Consider the following 20,208-nt stretch of genomic DNA (forward strand, 5'->3'; position numbering starts at 1 on the left):
TCAAGATGGCAAAAAGTCAAGCGGAAGAGAGGATTGCCAAAGAGGTAAAGAGTGGTAACAAAACATTTTTCAGATACATCAGTGAAAAGAGAAAAGTTCAAAATGGTATATTGAAATTGAAAGGTGGAAAGGATCAATGTGTGGAGAGAGACGAAGAAATGGCAGAAATATTAAATGAATACTTCAGTTCTGTGTTCACTAAAGAGTACCCTGGAGAAGGACCATCACTAGTTAACAAGAAACTGGAGGGGACTGGAGTAGATGTAACTCCATTTACAGTAGAAAATGTATGGGAAGAGCTGGTGAAACTGAAAGTGGACAAAGCCATGGGGCCTGATGAAGTTCATCCCAGAATACTGAGGGAGCTCAGAGATGTGCTGGCGGGTCCACTGTGTGACCTGTTCAATAGATCCCTAGAAACGGGAGTGGTGCCGAATGATTGGAGGAGAGCGGTGGTGGTCCCGCTTCACTAGAGTGGGAACAGAGAAGAGGCTGGTAACTACAGACCGGTTAGCCTCACTTCGGTGGTGGGAAAAGTAATGGAGTCACTGTTGAAAGAGAGAATAGTGAACTATCTACAGTCGGGAGAATTGCTGGACCAGAGGCAGCATGGATTCACCATTGGAAGATCCTGTCAGACAAATCTGATTGACTTTTTTGACTGGGTAACCAAGGAATTGGATCGAGGAAGAGCACTCGATGTCATCTACTTGGATTTCAGCAAAGCTTTTGACACTGTCCCGCACAGGAGACTGGTGAATAAAATGAGAAGCTTAGGAGTGAGTGCCGAGGTGGTGGCCTGGATTGCAAACTGGTTGACGGACAGAAGACAATGTGTGATGGTAAATGGAACTCTCTCTGAAGAGAGAGCGGTTTTAAGTGGTGTACCGCAGGGATCGGTGTTGGGACCGGTCCTTTTCAATATCTTTGTGAGCGACATTGCGGAAGGGATAGAAGGTAAGGTATGTCTTTTGTGGATGACACTAAGATCTGCAACAGAGTGGACACGCCGGAAGGAGTGGAGAGAATGAGACGGGATTTAAGGAAGATGGAAGAGTGGTCGAAGATATGGCAGCTGAGATTCAATGCCAAGAAGTGCAGAGTCATGCATATGGGGAGTGGAAATCCGAATGAACTGTATTCGATGGGGGGAGAAAGGCTGATGTGCACGGAGCAGGAGAGAGACCTTGGGGTGATGGTGTCTAATGATCTGAAGTCGGCGAAACAATGTGACAAGGCGATAGCTAAAGCCAGAAGAATGCTGGGCTGCATAGGGAGAGGAATATCGAGTAAGAAAAGGGAAGTGATTATCCCCTTGTACAGGTCCTTGGTGAGACCTCACCTGGAGTATTGTGTTCAGTTCTGGAGACCGTATCTCCGAAGAGACAGAGACAAGATGGAGGCGGTCCAGAGAAGGGCGACCAAAAAGGTGGAAGGTCTTCATCAAATGACTTATGAGGAGAGATTGAAGAATCTAAATATGTACACCCAGGAGGAAAGGAGGAGCAGAGGTGATATGATACAGACTTTCAGATTCTTGAAAGGTTTTAATGATCCAAAGACAACGACAAACCTTTTCTGTAGGAAAAAAATCAGCAGAACCAGGGGTCACGATTTGAAGCTCCAGGGAGGAAGATTCAGAACCAATGTCAGGAAGTATTTCTTCACGGAGAGGGTGATGGATGCCTGGAATGCCCTTCCGGAGGAAGTGGTGAAGACCAGAACTGTGAAAGACTTCAAAGGGGCGTAGGATAAACACTGTGGATCCATAAAGTCAAGAGGCCATCAATGAAGAGTGGGTGGCTCGCCAGAATGACGGCTACTGCCTGGAGATAATACCCTTATTCAATAAACATACACATGGTTACTGTGACTCCAACGTTGCTCTAAGCTTCAACAGCAAGAGGAAATGTGGAAAAAAGGATTTGCACTCACAAAGCGGGGAGTAGCTGGCTTGTTACGGCGGTTACTACCCCAAACCAAATAAGCCTGATACTTCACTTTCAGTGCATATCCAGCATAGCTCTCTGCTTCAATGGCAGGGGAGAAGAAAAACTGATACTTCACGCATATCCAGCATAGCTCTCTGCTTCAACGGCAGGGGAGAAGAAAAACTGATACTTCATGCATAACCAGCATAGCTCTCTGCTTCAACGGCAGGGGAGAAGAAAAACTGATACTTCACGCATATCCAGCATAGCTCCCTGCTTCAACGGCAGGGAGCTATGCTGGGTAAAACAAATAAGCATGGGTGTAGCTTGCTTATTGCGGTGGTTACTACCCCTACTACCCCAAACTAATCAAGCTTGATATTTCACTTGGATGCAGCTCCATCACTGCTCTCTACATTAATGGTGGGGGTGGAAGGGAAATAGAACCAAAGAGCTAAGAGAAACAGATAAGTATGAGAAAAAAATGTGTGAAGCTTGCTGGGCAGACTGGATGGGCCGTTTGGTCTTCTTCTGCCGTCATTTCTATGTTTCTATGAGAGCCTGTGAGGGTGGACAGCCCACTGCCAGGAACTGATGGCCCAGGGGCAGTGGGGCAAGGAAGAGTCGGGATGGAACACAGACTGGTAGCTCAAGCAGTCAGTCTAGCCTGCCTACAATTCAGTCACAGACTCCGGGTCGAATCTGTCAGTCATGTCTGACAACGCCTCAATGGTTGCCTACATCAATCGCCAGGGAGGAACCAGAAGCCAACAGGTGTCCCTGGAAATAGACCCCCTTATGGCGTGGGCAGAAGCAAACCTGCAAGGGATCTCAGCCGCCCACATCGAGGGAAAAGACAACGTCACTGCGGACTACCTCAGCAGAGAGAGTCTAGACCAGGGGAATGGCAACTGTGAACCACAGCCTTCCAGTTAATGGTAAACCGCTGGAGAACCCCAGCCATGGATCTCCTGGCAACCCAGTCCAATGCCCAAGTTCCCAAGTTCTTCAGCCGCAGACGAGAACTGCAATCCCGGGAAATAGACATCCTCGTCCAGACCTGGCCACAGGGAGACCTGCTGTACGCTTTTCCCCCCTTGGCCACTACTGGGCGGGATCATCCGCAAGATAGAACACCACAGGAGGCTAGTACTTCTAGTGGCCCCAGACTGGCCAAGAAGGCCATGGTACGCAGACATGCGAAGACTCTTGCGTGGCATCCTCTGTGCTTACCTCCACACAGGGACCTCCTTCGTCAAGGACCGATCCTCCACGAAGACCCGACTCTATTTTCTCTTACGGTCTGGCCATTGAGAGGACTCGCCTGAAGAAGAGCGGATATTCCAAAGAAGTGATTGACACCTTGCTCAGAGTATGCAAGTTCTCCACATCTCTAGCTTACATACGAATATGGAGACTATTCGAAGCCTGGTGTGAGGACCGCGAGATCCTTCCATGGACAGTGAAAATCCCCACTATCCTGGAATTTCTGCAGGATGGATTGAAGAAGGGGTTGTCTCTCAACTCCCTCAAGGTTCAGGTGGCCGTGCTGGCCTGCTTCAGAGCCAAAGTGAACGTCAGTCTATTAACCCATCCAGATATTTCCCGCTTCCTGAGAGGAGTCAGTCAAATCCGACCACCATTAAAGTGGCTGGTGCCCCTAAGGAATCTCAATCTAGTACTAGACTTCCTAGTAGGAGATTCCTTCAGACCTACTCGCGGTTTGTCCCTACGGCTACTGACCTTGAAAACTGCATTCCTAGTGGCAATATGTTCAGCCCGTCGCATCTCCAAGCTTCAAGCCCTATTCTGTCGAGAACCGTTCCTCAGGTTCACACCGGGATCCATACAACGGTCCCCTCTTTTATTCCAAAGGTGGTTTCTCAATTTCATCTAAACCAAACCATCTCGCTACCATCTCCAGACGAACGTAAGGACTCGGAAGACTCACACCGTCTTCTCCATCTAAACGTCGGCAGATTCCTAGTCAGATACCTGAAAAGATCGGAATACGTATGAAAGACGGACCACCTATTTGTTCTTCACAGCGGGAAGAAACAAGGGAAAGCGGCCTCGCGTGCTACCATAGCTGGATCAAAGAAGTAATCAATGCGGCCTACATAGAAGCAGGGAAGCCTCCACCTCTACAAGACAAGGCCCATTCTACAAGGGCCCAGGCAGTGTCCTGGGCAGAAACCAAGATGCTGTCACCTGCCAAGATCTTTCGGGCTGCAACGTGGTCCTCCATACATACCTTCTCCAGGTTCTACCACCTGGATGTCCAGGCCCGGGAGGACACAACCTTTGCAAGGGCAGTACTAAGTGGGCCTCAGACAGCCTCCCACCCGGTTTGGGAGTAGCTTTTGTACATCCCATTAGTCCTGAGTTCATCACACAAGGAAATGGAGAAATTACTTACCTGATAATTTCGTTTTCCTTAGTGTAGACCAGAGCTTTCCAAAGTGTGTGTCGCGACACTTTAGTGTGTCGCCTGCAGTTTGCCGGTGTGTCGAGCAAGCCCGGTGCACATGACACACCGGCAAGTGGGAGCCAATGCAGCCGCCGGTGGAGCTCATCCCACTGGCGGCTGAGCAGTGAAATATCGCTGTGCTATGTGCCGGAGACACACAGCAGGAAGATCGGCATGGCCGTGGTGGAGCTCACCTCACCACGGCCCGAAGAAGAAAAAGGTCACGTCGAAACGTGCAGGTGCTCCTCCTCCTTCCTGCCCATGCAGCCCCGGAAGAAAAATGTTGCCGGAGCCGCACGGGCAGAAAGGGGGAGGAGCGTCAGCCGCGTGCAGAAGAGGAGCAGCAGCGTTGTTGCAGCAGGCGAGAAGAGGAGGAGGCCTGATAGCAGGGTCCCCACCGCGGATCGGCCTGAGAAGGTCAGGGCCGCTGCCGCCATCACCACCGTGATCGACCCGAGAAGATCAGGGCCGCTGCCGTCGCTGCGATCGGCCCGAGAAGATCAGGGCCGCTGCAGAGCCCATCCTGCAGCGACCCGTGAAGAGGAGGCCCAGAGGTAAGAGAGAGGCTGAGGGCCCGTAGAGTGCGTGTATGAGGTGAGTTGAGCGATTGTGTGCGTGTATGAGGTCAGTTGAGAGATTGTGTGTGGGAGTGAGGACCTGAATGTTTGCAGAGACAGCATGTGAGAGAGCCTGTGTGTATGAATGATTGTATGAGAGAGAGCATGTGACAGTGAGAGCCTGTGCTTGAGCAAGACAGCATGTGGGAGTGAGAGAGAGCCTGGGTGTGTGTCAGACAGCATGTGCAAGAGAGAGACTGTATGAATGATTGTATGAGAGAGAGCCTGTGAGAGTGAGAACCTGTGTGTGTGTGAGAGAGAGAAAGCATGTGAGAATGAGAACCTGACTGAATGTTTGAGGGAAGAAGATAGATGGAGAGAAAAGAAATAGAAAAAAAGACAATATGAAAGGAATTGGCAAAAAAATAAGAAAGGGGAGGTGGAACAAAAAAGCCTGTGACCAACCGATTAAAAAACTAAGATCAGACAGCAAAGGTAAAAAAAAAAAGAAATAAATTACTTTTTACTGATTGGCACATGTAATCTTTGGTAATGTGCAAGAGTAGCACTTTCTTTATGCTGATTTCACAATGTACGAGATCAACATGGAGGAAGTGGAAACCCATGGGGCCTGCACAGAGGAGGCAGCAGAATGGGCTTCAGTGCCAATAGCAGCAATCAGCACCTCCCCAATAGCCATGCGGCATCAGTGACAGTGGCAGCAGAGGAATGAGAGAAGCTCAGAGGTTGCTGGCAAAAGAAAGAGAGGGGGTTTGCCTTTAGTGTGTGCCTGCCTGAGGGTGTGTCTGTGTATGAGAATGTATGGGTGTCTTCCTGGGGTTTGTATGTGTGAGAATAGGTGCCGGCCTGTGTGTGGTGTATGTGTGTGTGAGAATGAATTGGTGCCTGCCTGGGGGTCTGTGTGTGTGAGAATGAATGTGTGCATGCCTGGGGGATAGTGAGGGAGTGTTGTGAAAATGAATGGAAGCCTGCCTGGGGGTCAGTTTCAGTCTGTGAGAATGACTGGGAGCTTGCCTGGGTGTGTGTGTTTGTGTGAGAATGATTGGGAACTTGCCTGGGTGTGTGTTTGTGTGTATGTGAGGGAGCCAGAGAGAGTGTGTATGAGAAAATCCAGGGGAGTAAGAGTTTGTGTGGGGGGTGTGTGTGGAGGGAGAGAGAGAGTGTCTTAGAGCTTGAGAGTGTGTCAGTGTCTGTGAGAGCGAGAGGTTATGGTGGGTATAAGAGCATGAATGTGTATGTATGTGACAGTGTATGTGTGAGAGAGAATGGAAATGTGAGTATGTGTGAGAGAGAGGATAACCTAATCCTTGACAATATCAGGGTGACTGGAAATCAAGAGCTCCCATGTATGGACAGCAGGGGCTTTTTAAAATCCTTATTAGTTTTAATTATTGGGTGTTATTGGATATATGTGCTGTTTTGAAATATTTTATTGGTGTTTGGGAAATTGTAAAAAATGTATATGATTTTAATGAATAGAAATTCTATTTATCAGTAGTTTTAAAATATTCTTTTATTAGTATGGTTTTACTATTATAACTGATGCTTTATGTTTCTTGATTTTATTTGTTTTATGAGGAACAAGCCGTTAAGCCCGTTAAAACGGGCTACATCCCTCTGTCTCTCACCTCCCCCTCTTCACCACCCCCTACCTCTCTCCCTCCCACCCACTCACTCTCCCTCAGTCCCACTCCCTCCCCCCTCCCTCTCCCTCAGTCCCACTCCCTCCCCCTCCCTCTCACTCTCCCTCAGTCCCACTCCCTCCCCCCTCCTCCGTCCCACTCCCCCTCCCTCTCCCTCTCTCCCCGTCCCCCTCCCCCTCCCTCTCTCTCCCCCCCTCCCCGTCCCCCTCACTCTGTCCCCCCTCTCACTCAGTCCCACTCCCTCCCTCTCACTCAGTCTCACTCCCTCTCTCTCCTCCCCTCTCACTCAGTCCCTCCCTCTCTCTGTCAGTCCCTCCCTCTCTCTCTCCTCCCTCGTTGCTGCCGCCGCCGCTGCCACCCGCCGCCGCCGCTGCTACCACCGGACGCCGCCACCCGACGCCGCCGCTGCTACCACCGGACGCCGCCACCCGACGCCGCCGCCGCTGCTGCCACTCAACGCCGCCGCTGCCTCCCGACGCCGCCATTTTTTTTCTTTTTTTTCTGGCTTTTTTTTCAGACCGACGTGCTCGCCCGCACATGTGCGGTAGAGCTGGTCTCTACTGCGCATTTGCGGCACGTCGGTCATCCTTCGTTTATTAGGTAGGATGGTGGTTCTGTTTTTCCATTATTAATACATAGTCTGGCTTCTTGGGGTTTCCATTTCAGTTTTTGTCTAATTTGTGCTCATTTATTTTGTATTCTGCATTTGGTGAGGGTCTGTCTCTGCTCTGTGTGTGTGACCATGATGAGAAATTCGCTAGCATAGGGATCTATAGCAATCGGGTTTGTTTTGTATTGTATTGGTATTCTAGGACCCAGTATAATATTTACCCTTGCTTTTTCACAGGTAGGGTTATTGCTGTTTGAGTCCTTGGTGTTATTACTGTTATGTTACAATGGGATTGCAGTATAGATTTTGAGTGTCTTTTTTTTGCGAGGTTTTATTTTCGTTCACAATGTGCCTGGCAGTGGAAGGTGTTTGTGCTGCTGTTACTGTGAGGTGACACCAGAATTTGAAAATATCTTTTAGTATGATGAGCTGTAAGGGAAACATTCAAGCTCCATTGTTTGGGGGAATTTCAGTGGATGCACAGAGTTACAGAACTGGAGGTGCAGGATTTATATTGACATTCTGTCCCTTCCTATAAATTCCAGACTTCACTCTCATAGCCATATAGAATTAGTTGAATGAGGCTATCAAATAATTATATAGTGTGAAGAAACTGGCCAGCTTTTTAAAATTACGCAGAAGACCCTTTGGACTTTCTTATTAACACCAAATATTCAAAAGCTGTGTTCATCCCATCAAGCTCATATATCTCATTAAAGAGGTAAATTGAATAACACAATAACTTTGTTTTATTATTGTTACTCATAAATTATAACAACATTAATCTTGGAATATTATATATTTTTAATATAAATGAAAGGTTTTCACAAGATAGGTTGTGTTGTGAAACATTTTATTATGTATATATTTAAGGAAACATACATAAATTGTCGAAATACATTTTGTTTGTTTAACCTTTAACCTCTGGTTTGCTAGTAGACTGAATTACTGTGTCCCGAAATTGTTTGTCTAAAACGTGTCTCACCAACATGAAAAGTTTGGAAAGCTCTGGTGTAGACAGATGGACTCAGCATCCCACCCATGGCTGCCTCGAAATCCGGAAACCTGGGGTGACAATCCCCGAGAACAAGACAAGCGTGGGTAAGCCAGGGATTACCCCTAGTTAAAGACACCCATAGTTGCCGGGTGTTTGCGTTCCTCGGTTGAGTGCACTGGTGGTCTCCAATTTGGAAATCAGTTTTAACCAGTGCTAGTTAATCAAGTTATTAAAACACACATATATCCACAATTGTTTTTCGATGAGAATACTGAAGAGCTAAGCTTCCTGCACGGTTATATGTAGGCTGACAGCTTGAAATCTGACTCCATCTGCTATCAGGAGTACACTATACCATTGGTCCTGAGTCCATCTGTCTACACTAAGGAAAACAAAATTATCAGGTAAGTAATTTCTCCATTATAATTCTTGTTAGATGTGAGAAATGATATGCTGAAAGAGAGAGACTGACTGGTGGGGACAGGGTAGGATCATTGAGAGAGGGATGAACTGGCAAGGGTCAGAGTGGGAAAGAGGGGACATGGTGGAAGGATTGAGATAGAATGGTAGCATGGAATTGAGAGAGGCGGGTTTTGGAAGAGGTTGATGGTGATAGAGAGATACTACTAAGGAAGAGAGAGCCCACTGGGGACTCCCCCCAAAAAAATACAGTGCAATTAGTAGACAAAACTATACCCTGGGGAAGACTTGCTTTTAACATCCCTTCTCCTTTATGCTTGTGTGCTCCCAGACTAACAGACTGATTCAAAAAGGCAGTGAGGTGTTTCCCAGCTTAATACCCTGGACAGTTGCCCTACTTGCCATCCCTTAAAACTCTTCAAAGGGGACTTTTACATCTTTTGAAAACATAAGGCTCTTTAGTACTGTATATTCTGACTCCTTGGCTCTTGGAGTATGAAAGTTTAGCCACCTCTGCTGCATGTTATATTTATGAAATATACTTGTAGGAAGCCCATCATTCAATGCCAGAAGAAGGGGTATAACTTAAGTTCCCTTTCACTCTCCTCTCTCATTATCTTGCTCTCCTCACCTCTACCTTTCCCTTTTTAGCCTCTGCCTTCCTTTCCCCTCCTGTAGCCCTTCCCTTCTGGTCCTGTTGTCTGCCCCATTTTGCCAGCTGCTCTTCTCACTTCCACCAGTGCTGCTGATGCTTTGGCAGGCAGGGCCTGACCGTGCTAGCTGAACTAGTTAGATCCATCGGTGCCACTCTGTCTCCAGCTGATAGGATTGAGCTCCCTGCCTGCCACACCACTCATGTAGGTACCATTGAAGTCCAGTGATACCATTCAGCTTTCTCTGCACACCCTAATTGTCGACTGTTGTACTGCATGTGGTGCCTGCACACAACACAGCAGTGAAATTGACAGACTGCATTTTATGTATGATGGAGGATATTTTTGTTTGCAAAGAATAAGAATTGCATGCTAAAAAGATTAAAACATTAATTTTTTCCGTCGATAAGCAGGGCATTTAGCCATGCAGCGTGGGTGACCACATCCGTGATGTCACGAGGCGGAGCCTACTCTCTTAGCTGGAAGAGCTTTGAAGTGTGCATGCACTGGCGTTCCCGCACTCCTCGAGCCATCTCCTCAGTTTAGTTTTCCGCGGGACTTCGCAGACTTATTTTTCTACTCTCTCCAACTCCTCAGAAAACTAAGAACAAAAAAAAGAACAAAAGGTCAACATGCTGAAGAGCCCAGGATTCAAGTATTGTTCCTGGGGAAAAATCATGTCGGTGACAGATGAACATAATTACTGTTATTTATGACTCGGTCACAACCAGACTGCATGTAAAGACTGCGGCAGGATGTCCCCGTGGGCTAGACGCCAACGGGCGGAAAAAATAGAGGTTGGGGCATGCCTCATCGTATGCCCCCTCTTCTGCTGATAAAAATCCACCAAGTTCTCTCCGGGTTAGAAAAAACCCTGGTCATAGGCTCCACAAGGTGCACATTCAGCTTCGGAAAGCCGTGCACCGAAGACTGCGTCGTCAGACCCTGCGTCACTCCTTTGCGTTTTGCCTCGGATGATGCAACTGACGTATGCATGTCTACCTTTAAGAATATCGATCCCTCCGACACACTAAAGGAAATAACGACTGCACCTGACTCATAAAACCAAGAAACCTTCTCAATATCATCCAGAGAATTCTTCTTCAAAGATGAGACATAATGCCTCCATCTGGAGCACCCTCTTCTTCAAGATCCACCACTCAGCATACCACATCTCCAAGGGGAGCCACCACTCCCCCTCTTCAGTATTCTTGGATAGAATCATAGACAAACCAGTGGGTAATTGGGACTCATCACCAGAAATTTACCCCCTTCTTCACCACTCTGAAGCGACCAAGATCTCCACATTCTCTACGTCCCAAGATGCCCATCAAGTGGTTATGCACAGCTACCATGGGACCTACTCCACCTCATCATCCATCAGCCCAGGAAATAATGTCTCAAATCTCTACTCTTTTACAAAATTTTTTCCAGGGATTGCCAACAAATCCCACTCCATTTCCAGACCCACTAAAAATTGCATCACCACATGTTTCTCCTTCACCTCAAGGAGTAACATCTCCACGAAATTAGAGTTCTCTTACTTCTTTCACTCATGCTATTTCCCCGGATCTCTCCCCAGTGTCATCTCCAGGAAGTTCTACGGGAATTCCGTCAGACCCTCCACGAGAACACCCCCAACCTTCTTCACCACTGGAAGATCTCAAGTATGCTAAAGTCCTTGAAAAATTGGGATTAGCTCTTAATATAGAAACCCGGAAACTATCGGATCCCAGATCTGAGGTAATGGGAATCCTTAAAATATTGGAAGTTCCAACTGCACGTTCTTCTCACCAAGTTTTGGAAACCCTTATGGACAAGACTTGGGTTACTCCGCATCTTGTTGCTCAAACGTCTAGGAAACGACTTGAAGTATAGGATGCAGAAAATGTCTTACTATTCTAATGTCCAGATTCCTTACAATTCAGTGGTGGTAGAAATCAACAATGAGAAGAGCTAAAAAAAACCAGGCTATATTCCAGTACACCACCGGAGAAAGACGACAAACTTCTGGATGACTTTGCTCGGAAGATTTATCAAAACTCAATCCTGGGTTCTTGTTATACATCAACACCAGTTTTATATCATTCAGTACTTATTCAGCTGTACTCAACTTCAACCTTTACTAGCCACTTCGCACGGAGATGCCCCACTTCCGCAACTTTTTCAGGACTTACAAGAAGGCCTATGCCACTTATTAAGAACAGCATACGAGGCGTTTGACACATCTGCTACGTCTTCGGCAACTTCAGTATCAGCTAGACGTCTAGCGTGGCTCCATGTAAGTAGCATAAGAGAAAGATGTTCATGACAGGTTGGTGAATTTGCCTTGTAGACCGGACAATCTTTTGGGGAAACACTCAGGGAAACAGTTTTCCAAATAAAAGAACAAAACATTGCAGTTCAATCATTAATGCCACCCTCTGACACACCTTCAAAGTCCAGGCGTTGCTACGGCCAATATAAAAGAATTACTACTACAGAAGACCATTCCGGTATTACCAACCGTACCTACAAAATTTTAGACAACCTTTCCAGCAGCAAAGACCTCAATCTCAAGTACAAGGTCAAAGGCCCCGGCAAAGATCTCAGACAGCAAAACCCACAGTATTCTCATCCATCATCTAAACAACCTTTTTAGATGCACTTGCCACAACAGAACATGTAGGCGGGAGACTATTTCTGTTTCATCCCCAGTGGTCCGAAATTACCATGGACCAGTGGGTACTGAGTATAATCTCACAAGGTTACAGGCTACAGTTCAACTCTTTTCCAACACTTCCCCATCCCATTCGGCCCAGAACACCTCAGGTTCAAATTCCCTCACTAATGAAGGAAGTAATACTGCTCCTTCAGCAAAAGGCAATCCAACTAGTTTCTATTCCCAATGCTTCCTCATTCCCAAAAAATCAGGAGGTCTTCGTCCCATCTTGGACCTTTGAGCTCTCAACAAGCATCTAAAAAAAGAGAAGTTCAAGATGACCTCCCTCAAGACAGTCCTCCCGTTTCTACTCACTAGATCTAAAGGATGCATACATTCATATTCCGATTCACAAGACGTTCTGGCGTTATCTCTGTTTTCAAGTTGCAAGTCAACACTACCAATACAAAGTACTCCCTTTGGTCTCTCCTCTGCTCCAAGAGTCTTCACAAAATGCCTTGCTGTAGTGGCACACTTACGCAGACAGGGCATAAACATTTTTCCTTACTTGGATGATTGGTTAATCGTCTCTTCCAGCACGCAGCTCCTACAGTAAAATGTGGAACACACACTACTCTGTCTAGAACAGTGGTCCCCAACCCTGTCCTGGGGGCCCACCAGCCAGTCGGGTTTTCAGGATATCCACAATGAATACGCATGAGAGAAAATGTGCATGTTATGGAGGCAGTGCATGCAAATTTTCTCTCATGCATATTCATTGTGGATATCCTGAAAACCCGACTGGCTGGTGGGCCCCCAGGACAGGGTTGGGGACCACTGGTCTAGAAAAATTGGGTTGGATCATAAACTACAAAAAATCACAGCTCCATCCCTCCCAAAACATTCAATTCATTGGAGCAATAATTCAAACCCCCCATTTCCAGGGCCTTTCTACCTCTGGACAGGATTCAGACTCTGAAGTTTCTTTGTCAATCCCTCCTTTGTCAACAAGTTGCTTCTGTTCATCAGATACTAGTATTGTTGGGACACATGGCTGCAGCAATTCATGTGGTTCAGAACACATGTCTACACATAAGACGTCTCCAATTTATTTATTTATTTATTTAAATTCTTTTGCTATACCGTTACTCAAGACTAGGTCTTATCGTACCGGTTTACAATGTGGGGTCTAAAATCTCAATGGAGCCAAGTTATTCAACAAATGACTAAAAAAAAAATACAAATTACAAAGTCCATGCCCAGAGATATACTTTGGTGGCTAAGTCCATTGGTCTTAACCAAAGCGAGTCCACTGCAACGGCCTCCTCATAAACTTGTCATTACAACAGATGCATCAACAATGGGATGGAGAGCCCATCTCCTACATCTGGAAACCCAAGGAATATGGTCCAAAAGCGAACAAGGTCTTCAAATCAACTTGCTGGAACTTAGAGCAATAAAAAACCTCTCTACTAGCATTCCAGTTATGGATACAAGGGAAATCCGTAATGATTCACACGGACAACCAAGTAGCAATGTTCTACGTAAACTAATGAAGATCCGGTTCCTTGATACTGTGCAAGGAAGCAATTCAGATATGGGAATGGGAGGAACAGAACAGGGTTCTCCTTCAAATGTCATACCTACCGGGTCTTGCGAATACAAAAGCAGACAAACTCAGCAGGGTTTTCCACCCACATGAATGGTTACTAAAACAGCAGCAGACTGGATCTTCGCACACTGGGGTACTCCAGTGATGGACCTGTTCGCGTCAGAAGACAACAGGAAAGTAATGAAGTTCTCTTCTCTTCTCCCCAGTATACACAGGACATCGCAGGATGCATTCTTGATTCCGTGGAGGGACAGCCTCCTATACGCCTTCCCTCCCATTCCACTGATATCACGTACAATCCAGAAATGTATAGAGGACAAGGCAGATTTAATCCTCAATGCGCCTGCCTGGCCGAGACAACCATGGTATGCTCATCTTCTTCATCTTTCGATCAGTCCACGATGCCTCTTACCAACGACCCCTTTCTCCTTTCTCAGAACAGAGGGAATCTGATTCACCCCATGCAGTCATCTCCCATAGAGGTTGAATGGCAAATATTGAATGCACTAGATCTCCCTCCTAGTATCACGGACGTTCTGATTGCATCTAGGAAACCTTCCACCAGGAAGAATTACGCTTTCAAATGGAAAAGATATTCTAATTAGTGCAACCACCGAAGGATTAACACTTTTTCTTGTCCTCCAAAAGCACTACTATCCTATCTGCATGGCTTTTCCCTCTCAGGTCTAGCAGTAATGTCCATCCGGGTTCACCTCAGTGCTATAGCAGCTTACCACACCACGGTTAACGGCTGCTCCATTTCTTCTCATCATCTAATTTCAAAATTCATGAAAGGGTTGCATCACTTGCACCTGCCTATTCAGAATCCTATAGTTCCATGGGATGTCAGTCTAGTCCTAGAAGCACTAATGAATCCTCCATTTGAACCCATGTCCTCCTCATTGTTCAAGTACCTAACCTGGAAAGTTCTTTTCTTGGTAGCCATCACTTCAGCGAGGAGAATAAGTGAACTAAAAGCACTGGTAGTCAACTTCCCTTATCTACAATTTCACCACGATAGTCTTGCTATGGACTCACCCTACCTTTCTACCAAAGGTGGGCTCAGCCTTTCATTTGAATGAAACAATCTCCTTACCAGTCTCTTACCCTAAAGCACATTCTGACGACCATCAAAAAGCTCTTCATACACTGGACTGTAAGAGCTTTAGCCTATTACAAAAAACAGGACTCAACCAATAAAGGCGTTCCTCTGAATTGTCTCGTTGAACCCAAACAACCCGGGACAACCGGTCTCTAAAAGAACTCTATCAAACTGGCTTACAGCTTGCATCCAATTCTGTTACTCCCAAAAGTCGGTTCCTCTAACAACTCCAGTTAGGGCTAATCAAATCAGAGCCACTGCCACTTCAATAGCACATATCCAGGGCGTGCCTATCCAAGACATCTGCAAGGCGGCAACCTGGTCTTCCATTCACACTTTTACTTCACACTATTGCCTTGATCAGCAATCCGCAGCGGATTCATCCTTAGGATCGGCAATTCTTCATACCGTTAAAAACTTGTAATGGCTGTCCACAGGTTGCTTAAAAAAAAAAAAATTTTTCTTCAAGATGGAACACAGTCAACATGGATTTACCCAAGGGAAGTCTCTCCTAACAAATCTTCATTTTTTTGAAGGGGTCAATAAACATGTGGATAAAGGTGAACCACTAGATGTAGTGCATTTGGATTTTCAGAAGGCGTTTGACAAAGTCCCTCATGAGAGGCTTCTAAGAAAACTAAACAGTCATGGGATAGGAGGCGATGTCCTTTCGTGGATTACAAACAGGTTAAAAGACAGGAAACAGAGTAGGATTAAATGGTTAATTTTCTCAGTGGAAAAGGTTAAACAGTGGAGTGCCTCAGGGATCTGTACTTGGACTGGTGCTCTTCAATATATATATAAATGATCTGGAAAGGAATACGAGTGAGGTTATCAAATTTGCAGATGATACAAAATTATTCAGAGTAGTTAAATCACAAGCGGATTGTGATACATTACAGGAGGACCTTGCAAGACTGGAAGATTGGGCATCCAAATGGCAGATGCAATTTAATGTGGACAAATGCAAGGTTTTGTACATAGGGGAAAATAACCCTTGCTGTAGTAACACGATTTTGGTTCCATATTAGGAACTACCACCCAGGAAAAAGATCTAGTCATCATAGTGGATAATACTTTAAAATCGTCTGCTCAGGGTGCTGCAGCAATCAAAAAAGCAAATAGAATGTTAGGAATTATTAGGAAGGGAATGTTTAATAAAACAGAAAATGTCATAATGCCTCTGTATCACTCCATGGTGAGACCGCACCTTGAATACTGGTCGCCGCATCTCAAAAAAGATATAGTTGCAATGGAGAAGGTACAGAGAAGGGCAACTAAAATGATAAAAGTGGATGGAACAGCTCCCCTATGAGGAAAGGCTGAAGAGGTTAGGGCTGTTCAGCATGGAGAAGACTGCTGAAGGGAGATATGGAGGTCTTTAAGATCATGAGAGGTCTTGAACGAGTAGATTTACACTTTCGGATAATAGGACTAGGGGGCATTCCATGAAGTTAGCAAGTAGCACATTTAAAACTAATCAGAGAAAATTATTTTTCACTCAATGCACAATTAAGCTCTGGAATTTGTTGGCAGAGGATGTGGTTAGTGCAGTTAGTGTAGCTGGGTTCAAAAAAGGTTTGGATAAGTTCTTGGAGGAGAAGTCCATTAACTGCTATTAATCAAGTTTACTTAGGGAATTCCCACTGCTATTAATTGCATCAGTAGCTTGGGAACTTCTTGGTGTTTGGGTACTTGCCAGGTTCTTGTGGCCTGGTTTGGCCTCTTGTTGGAAACAGGATGCTGGGCTTAATGGACCCTTGGTCTGACCCAGCATGGCAATTTCTTAGGATCCTTCATATGCAATGTATGAGCTTGGGACTCCCACGCTGCATGGCTAAATACCCTGCTTATCGACGGAAAAAAAGCAAGTTTGCTTACCGTAAACAGTGTTTTCTGTAGATAGGGAATTTAGCCATGCAATTCCTCCCACCTCCCTGGACAGCCATTTCATTTCAACACCTACACTCGCATTTAGCTTGGAAAACCAACGGAGGAGACTGCTCGAGGAGCGCGGGAACGCCGGTGCATGCTCATTTCAAAGCTCTTCGAGCTAAGAGTAAGCTCCGCCTCATGACATCACGGATGACGTCACCCACGCTGCATGGCTAAATTCCCTGCTATCTACGGAAAACACAGTTTACAGTAAGCAAACTTGCTTTTCTTGGAGAATTCTTTGCACAACTATTGAGCTAATATAAAAAACATCTAAACATAATGATATTCATAACTTTCAGGGGTGACCAGCTCCGGTCCTTAAGAGTCACAAATGGACCTGGTTTTCAGGATATCCACAATGAATATGCTATGAAAGATATGCATGTACTGCCTCCGTTGTATGCAGATCAATCTCATACACATTTATTGTGGATATCCTGAAAACCTGACCAGTTTGTGGCTCTCATGGACCGGAGTTGGTCACCCCTCACATAGATCCTACTTTTAAATGTGATTATAAGGCTGAAGAAAGTAAGCATATGTAGAGAATTGAAGTTGATATTTCTAACTGACAGAGACATGAGATAGTCATTCATGTCTATTACAAAAGACAGAAAAGACAAATTTACAAATGTAGTTAATAAAAAATGATTACCAGTAATACTTTTTTTTTTTTTTACTTTGGAAGAATTATCATTGATGGGGGTATATTTACTTTTGTTAAATATACAGATTTGAGTGTCTGTATAGAATAGTGCCCTAAAAATGCTTTTTATTAAATTTAAATTTCTATTTAATGTAGTATACTTTTTTTTTTTTTCTTTCAGTTGGGGTCCTGCCCAAGAGGATGTAAGTAAAAAAAAATGTGTTACTTTGTACCAATCCACGAATTCTAGCATCATTCAGATAGTACACACACATTCACATCCACATATCATATATATACGTAAAACAACATAAGGGGAAAGCTATCTACATGAAGGTAAAAAATGATATGAGAAGAAGCACAAATTTTTCAAATCACTTGTTTATACAAATGTTTTTACATTTGAAACAATTGCCACACACAGTTAATGTAAAACATCTTCTGGAACAGAGGAGCATAAAAGGGACATCAAAGGGTGACCAAATGATGGTCACCCTTTGATGTCCCTTTTATGCACCCTTTTATGTCCCTTTTATGATCAAAGATGGCATAGGATAAGACAACAGACCACACCCACTGCATTTCCACTTCGGGCATGCAATATCTTTCCAATGACTATTTCACTGACTCACTGAAACCTTACCGATTTTCACCCATTTGCAATTTTCCCCTTACTCGATTTGAGCACGGATTTATACCTAGTTATACTGTAGATATTGATTTGGTTTAAGTTGTTGTTCAGAACCAGTTTCAGTTATTGATAAATGCTTTAAATGTAACAGGTTGTTGTAATTGTAAACCGGAGTGAAGGCGATTTCTGCTATACCTCGGTATATAAAAACTGCTAAATAAATAAAATGATGAGGAGGATGGAACAGATGCCCTATGAGGAAAGGCTAAAGAGGTTAGGGCTGTTCAGCTTGGAGAAGAGAAGGCTGGGGTAGGGGAATATGATAGAGGTCTATAAAATCATGAGAGCACTAAAGTGGGTAAATGTGAATCAGTTATTTACTCCTTCAGATAGTAGAAAGATTATGGGGCACTCCATGAAGGTTACAAGTAGCACATTTAAAACCAGAGAAAATTGTTTTTGATTCAGCGCTCAATTAAGCTCTGAAATTCATTGCCAGAGAATATTGTTAAGGCAGTTGGTATAGCTGGTTTTAAAAAAGGTTTGGATACGTTCTACAGAAGTCCATAAACTATTAATCAATAGGGAATCTCCATTGCTTGATTCTGGGATTAGTAGCATGGGATTTATTTAATGTTTGGGTACTTGCCAGATACTTGTGACTTGTTGGAAACAGGATACTTTGACAGAGAATGGCATTTGTTATATTCTTATGTTATGTAAATTCTCACAGGACAAGCAGGATGGTAGTCCTCACATATGGGTGACATCATCAGGATGGAGCCCAATCATGGAACACGTTTGTCAAAGTTTCTAGAACTTTGACTGGCACCTACTGGGTATGCCCAGCATAGCACCAACCCTGCAGCCAGCAGGGGTCCCCCTTCAGTCTTTTTTTCCACGTAGCAGTAGCCACGCAGGTTAAGGAGCTCTTCAGAGATTCCTCATAGGAAGTTTTCCTCATGGAACTTCTTCAAAAATTTCAAAAATATTTTCCCCCACAGGGGTCCCCTTATTGATATCTTTGCTCCGCGGTCAAACGGTACATTTTTTTACCTGCTTGCGGTAGATTCCCTTCCATTTTTTCTCTCGCGGCCTACTGGCTCTCGACCGCAGCGCAGCTAAATTTTGTCGAGGCCATGGCGTCTGCTTTCCGTCGGTGCCCTGATGGCACTTGAACAATGTCCATCACTGACCCTCACACGGTCTGTGTGATGTGCTTGGGGTCCGACCATTATTTCCTTACTTGCACCAAATGTGCCCAAATGACACCTAAGGGTTGCAAGGCTAGGCTGGAGAAGATGGGACTTCTCTTTAGTCCAAAAACCCGAACGCCATCGATAGCTTCGATGTCGTCTGAACCAGTACCGTTCACTTCGCGCCAGCACCAGGAAACCGCTGCTGCCCGACCGGCTTCGAGTCCGCGGGTGTCAACCCCCTTTGTTCCTCCTCAGGAGAAAGACTGAGGGGAACATTTAGAAAAACATAGACACCGCCACCGTAAAGCACAGTCCACAGATATAGGCAAGCCCTCGGCATTGACGTCTGGGCCACCGACAAAAGTCCAGAACAGAAAAGGCCCCATCCTCTTCTGTCTCTGGGTAACCGAGGCGCTCCCCACCTGGACAGGTGCCTGAATCCGCAATTCCACCTTCACCAGTGGACCCTCCGGTTATGCCTGTGCTGCCTCCTACTCCAGAACCGGGTATCCATGCCCCAGGTTTCCGTGAGGAATTGGATCGGATGATCCAAGAGGCCATCTGAAAAGCACTCCAGGGGTTCAAACCTCCATCGATGCCAGTACCGGTTCCCGAGCCGGCCACCAATCCGATACCCATGGCGCTTGCACCACTATTGGTAAGAATGAACAAGTTAATCGGTGCCCTTCCAGCGGTGCATCCGAACCGATGGCCCCGATTCCTTCCTCACAGATACCCTTGTCATCAGAAGAAGAATCACCGATCTCCATTCCGCCCTCCGGAGTGCTACCACTGACAAATCCATTGATGTCACTGATTCCATCGGTGCCTCCGATGCCTCCATCGATGCCTTCGGTTCTACTTCCAAATCCATCCATGCCTAGGCCCGGACCTTCCGGAATAACACCGTTACTCCCTTCTGATGAACATATGGGAGGTGGTGATGAGCCATACAATCCCTGGAATGATGATTCGTCTCAGGATTCAGACGATCTGCCTTTTCAGCCCTCTCCTCCTGATGAAAGGAAGCATTTTCCTCCAGAGGACTTGTCCTTTATCAACTTTGTTAAAGAAATGTCTGAAACAGTTCCATTCCAGCTTCAGACTGAAGAGGACTCTAGGCATCAGATGTTAGAA

The 20,208-nt window shown here is 45.5% G+C and overlaps 1 protein-coding gene across 2 annotated transcripts in view; it reads left to right on the forward strand.

Annotated features, from left to right (window-relative positions):
- The window catches only part of LOC115084727, a 793,897-nt gene that overhangs the window by 425,544 nt on the left and 348,145 nt on the right, over nt 1–20,208 (forward strand). For both annotated transcript variants that reach the window (XM_029589965.1, XM_029589966.1), the window contains one exon: nt 17,423–17,444. In XM_029589965.1, the coding sequence (XP_029445825.1) occupies nt 17,423–17,444 (22 nt within the window). The remainder of the gene's footprint in view (nt 1–17,422; nt 17,445–20,208) is intronic.

Source organism: Rhinatrema bivittatum, chromosome 2 (genome assembly GCF_901001135.1).
Source record: "Rhinatrema bivittatum chromosome 2, aRhiBiv1.1, whole genome shotgun sequence".
NCBI lineage: Eukaryota > Metazoa > Chordata > Amphibia > Gymnophiona > Rhinatrematidae > Rhinatrema > Rhinatrema bivittatum.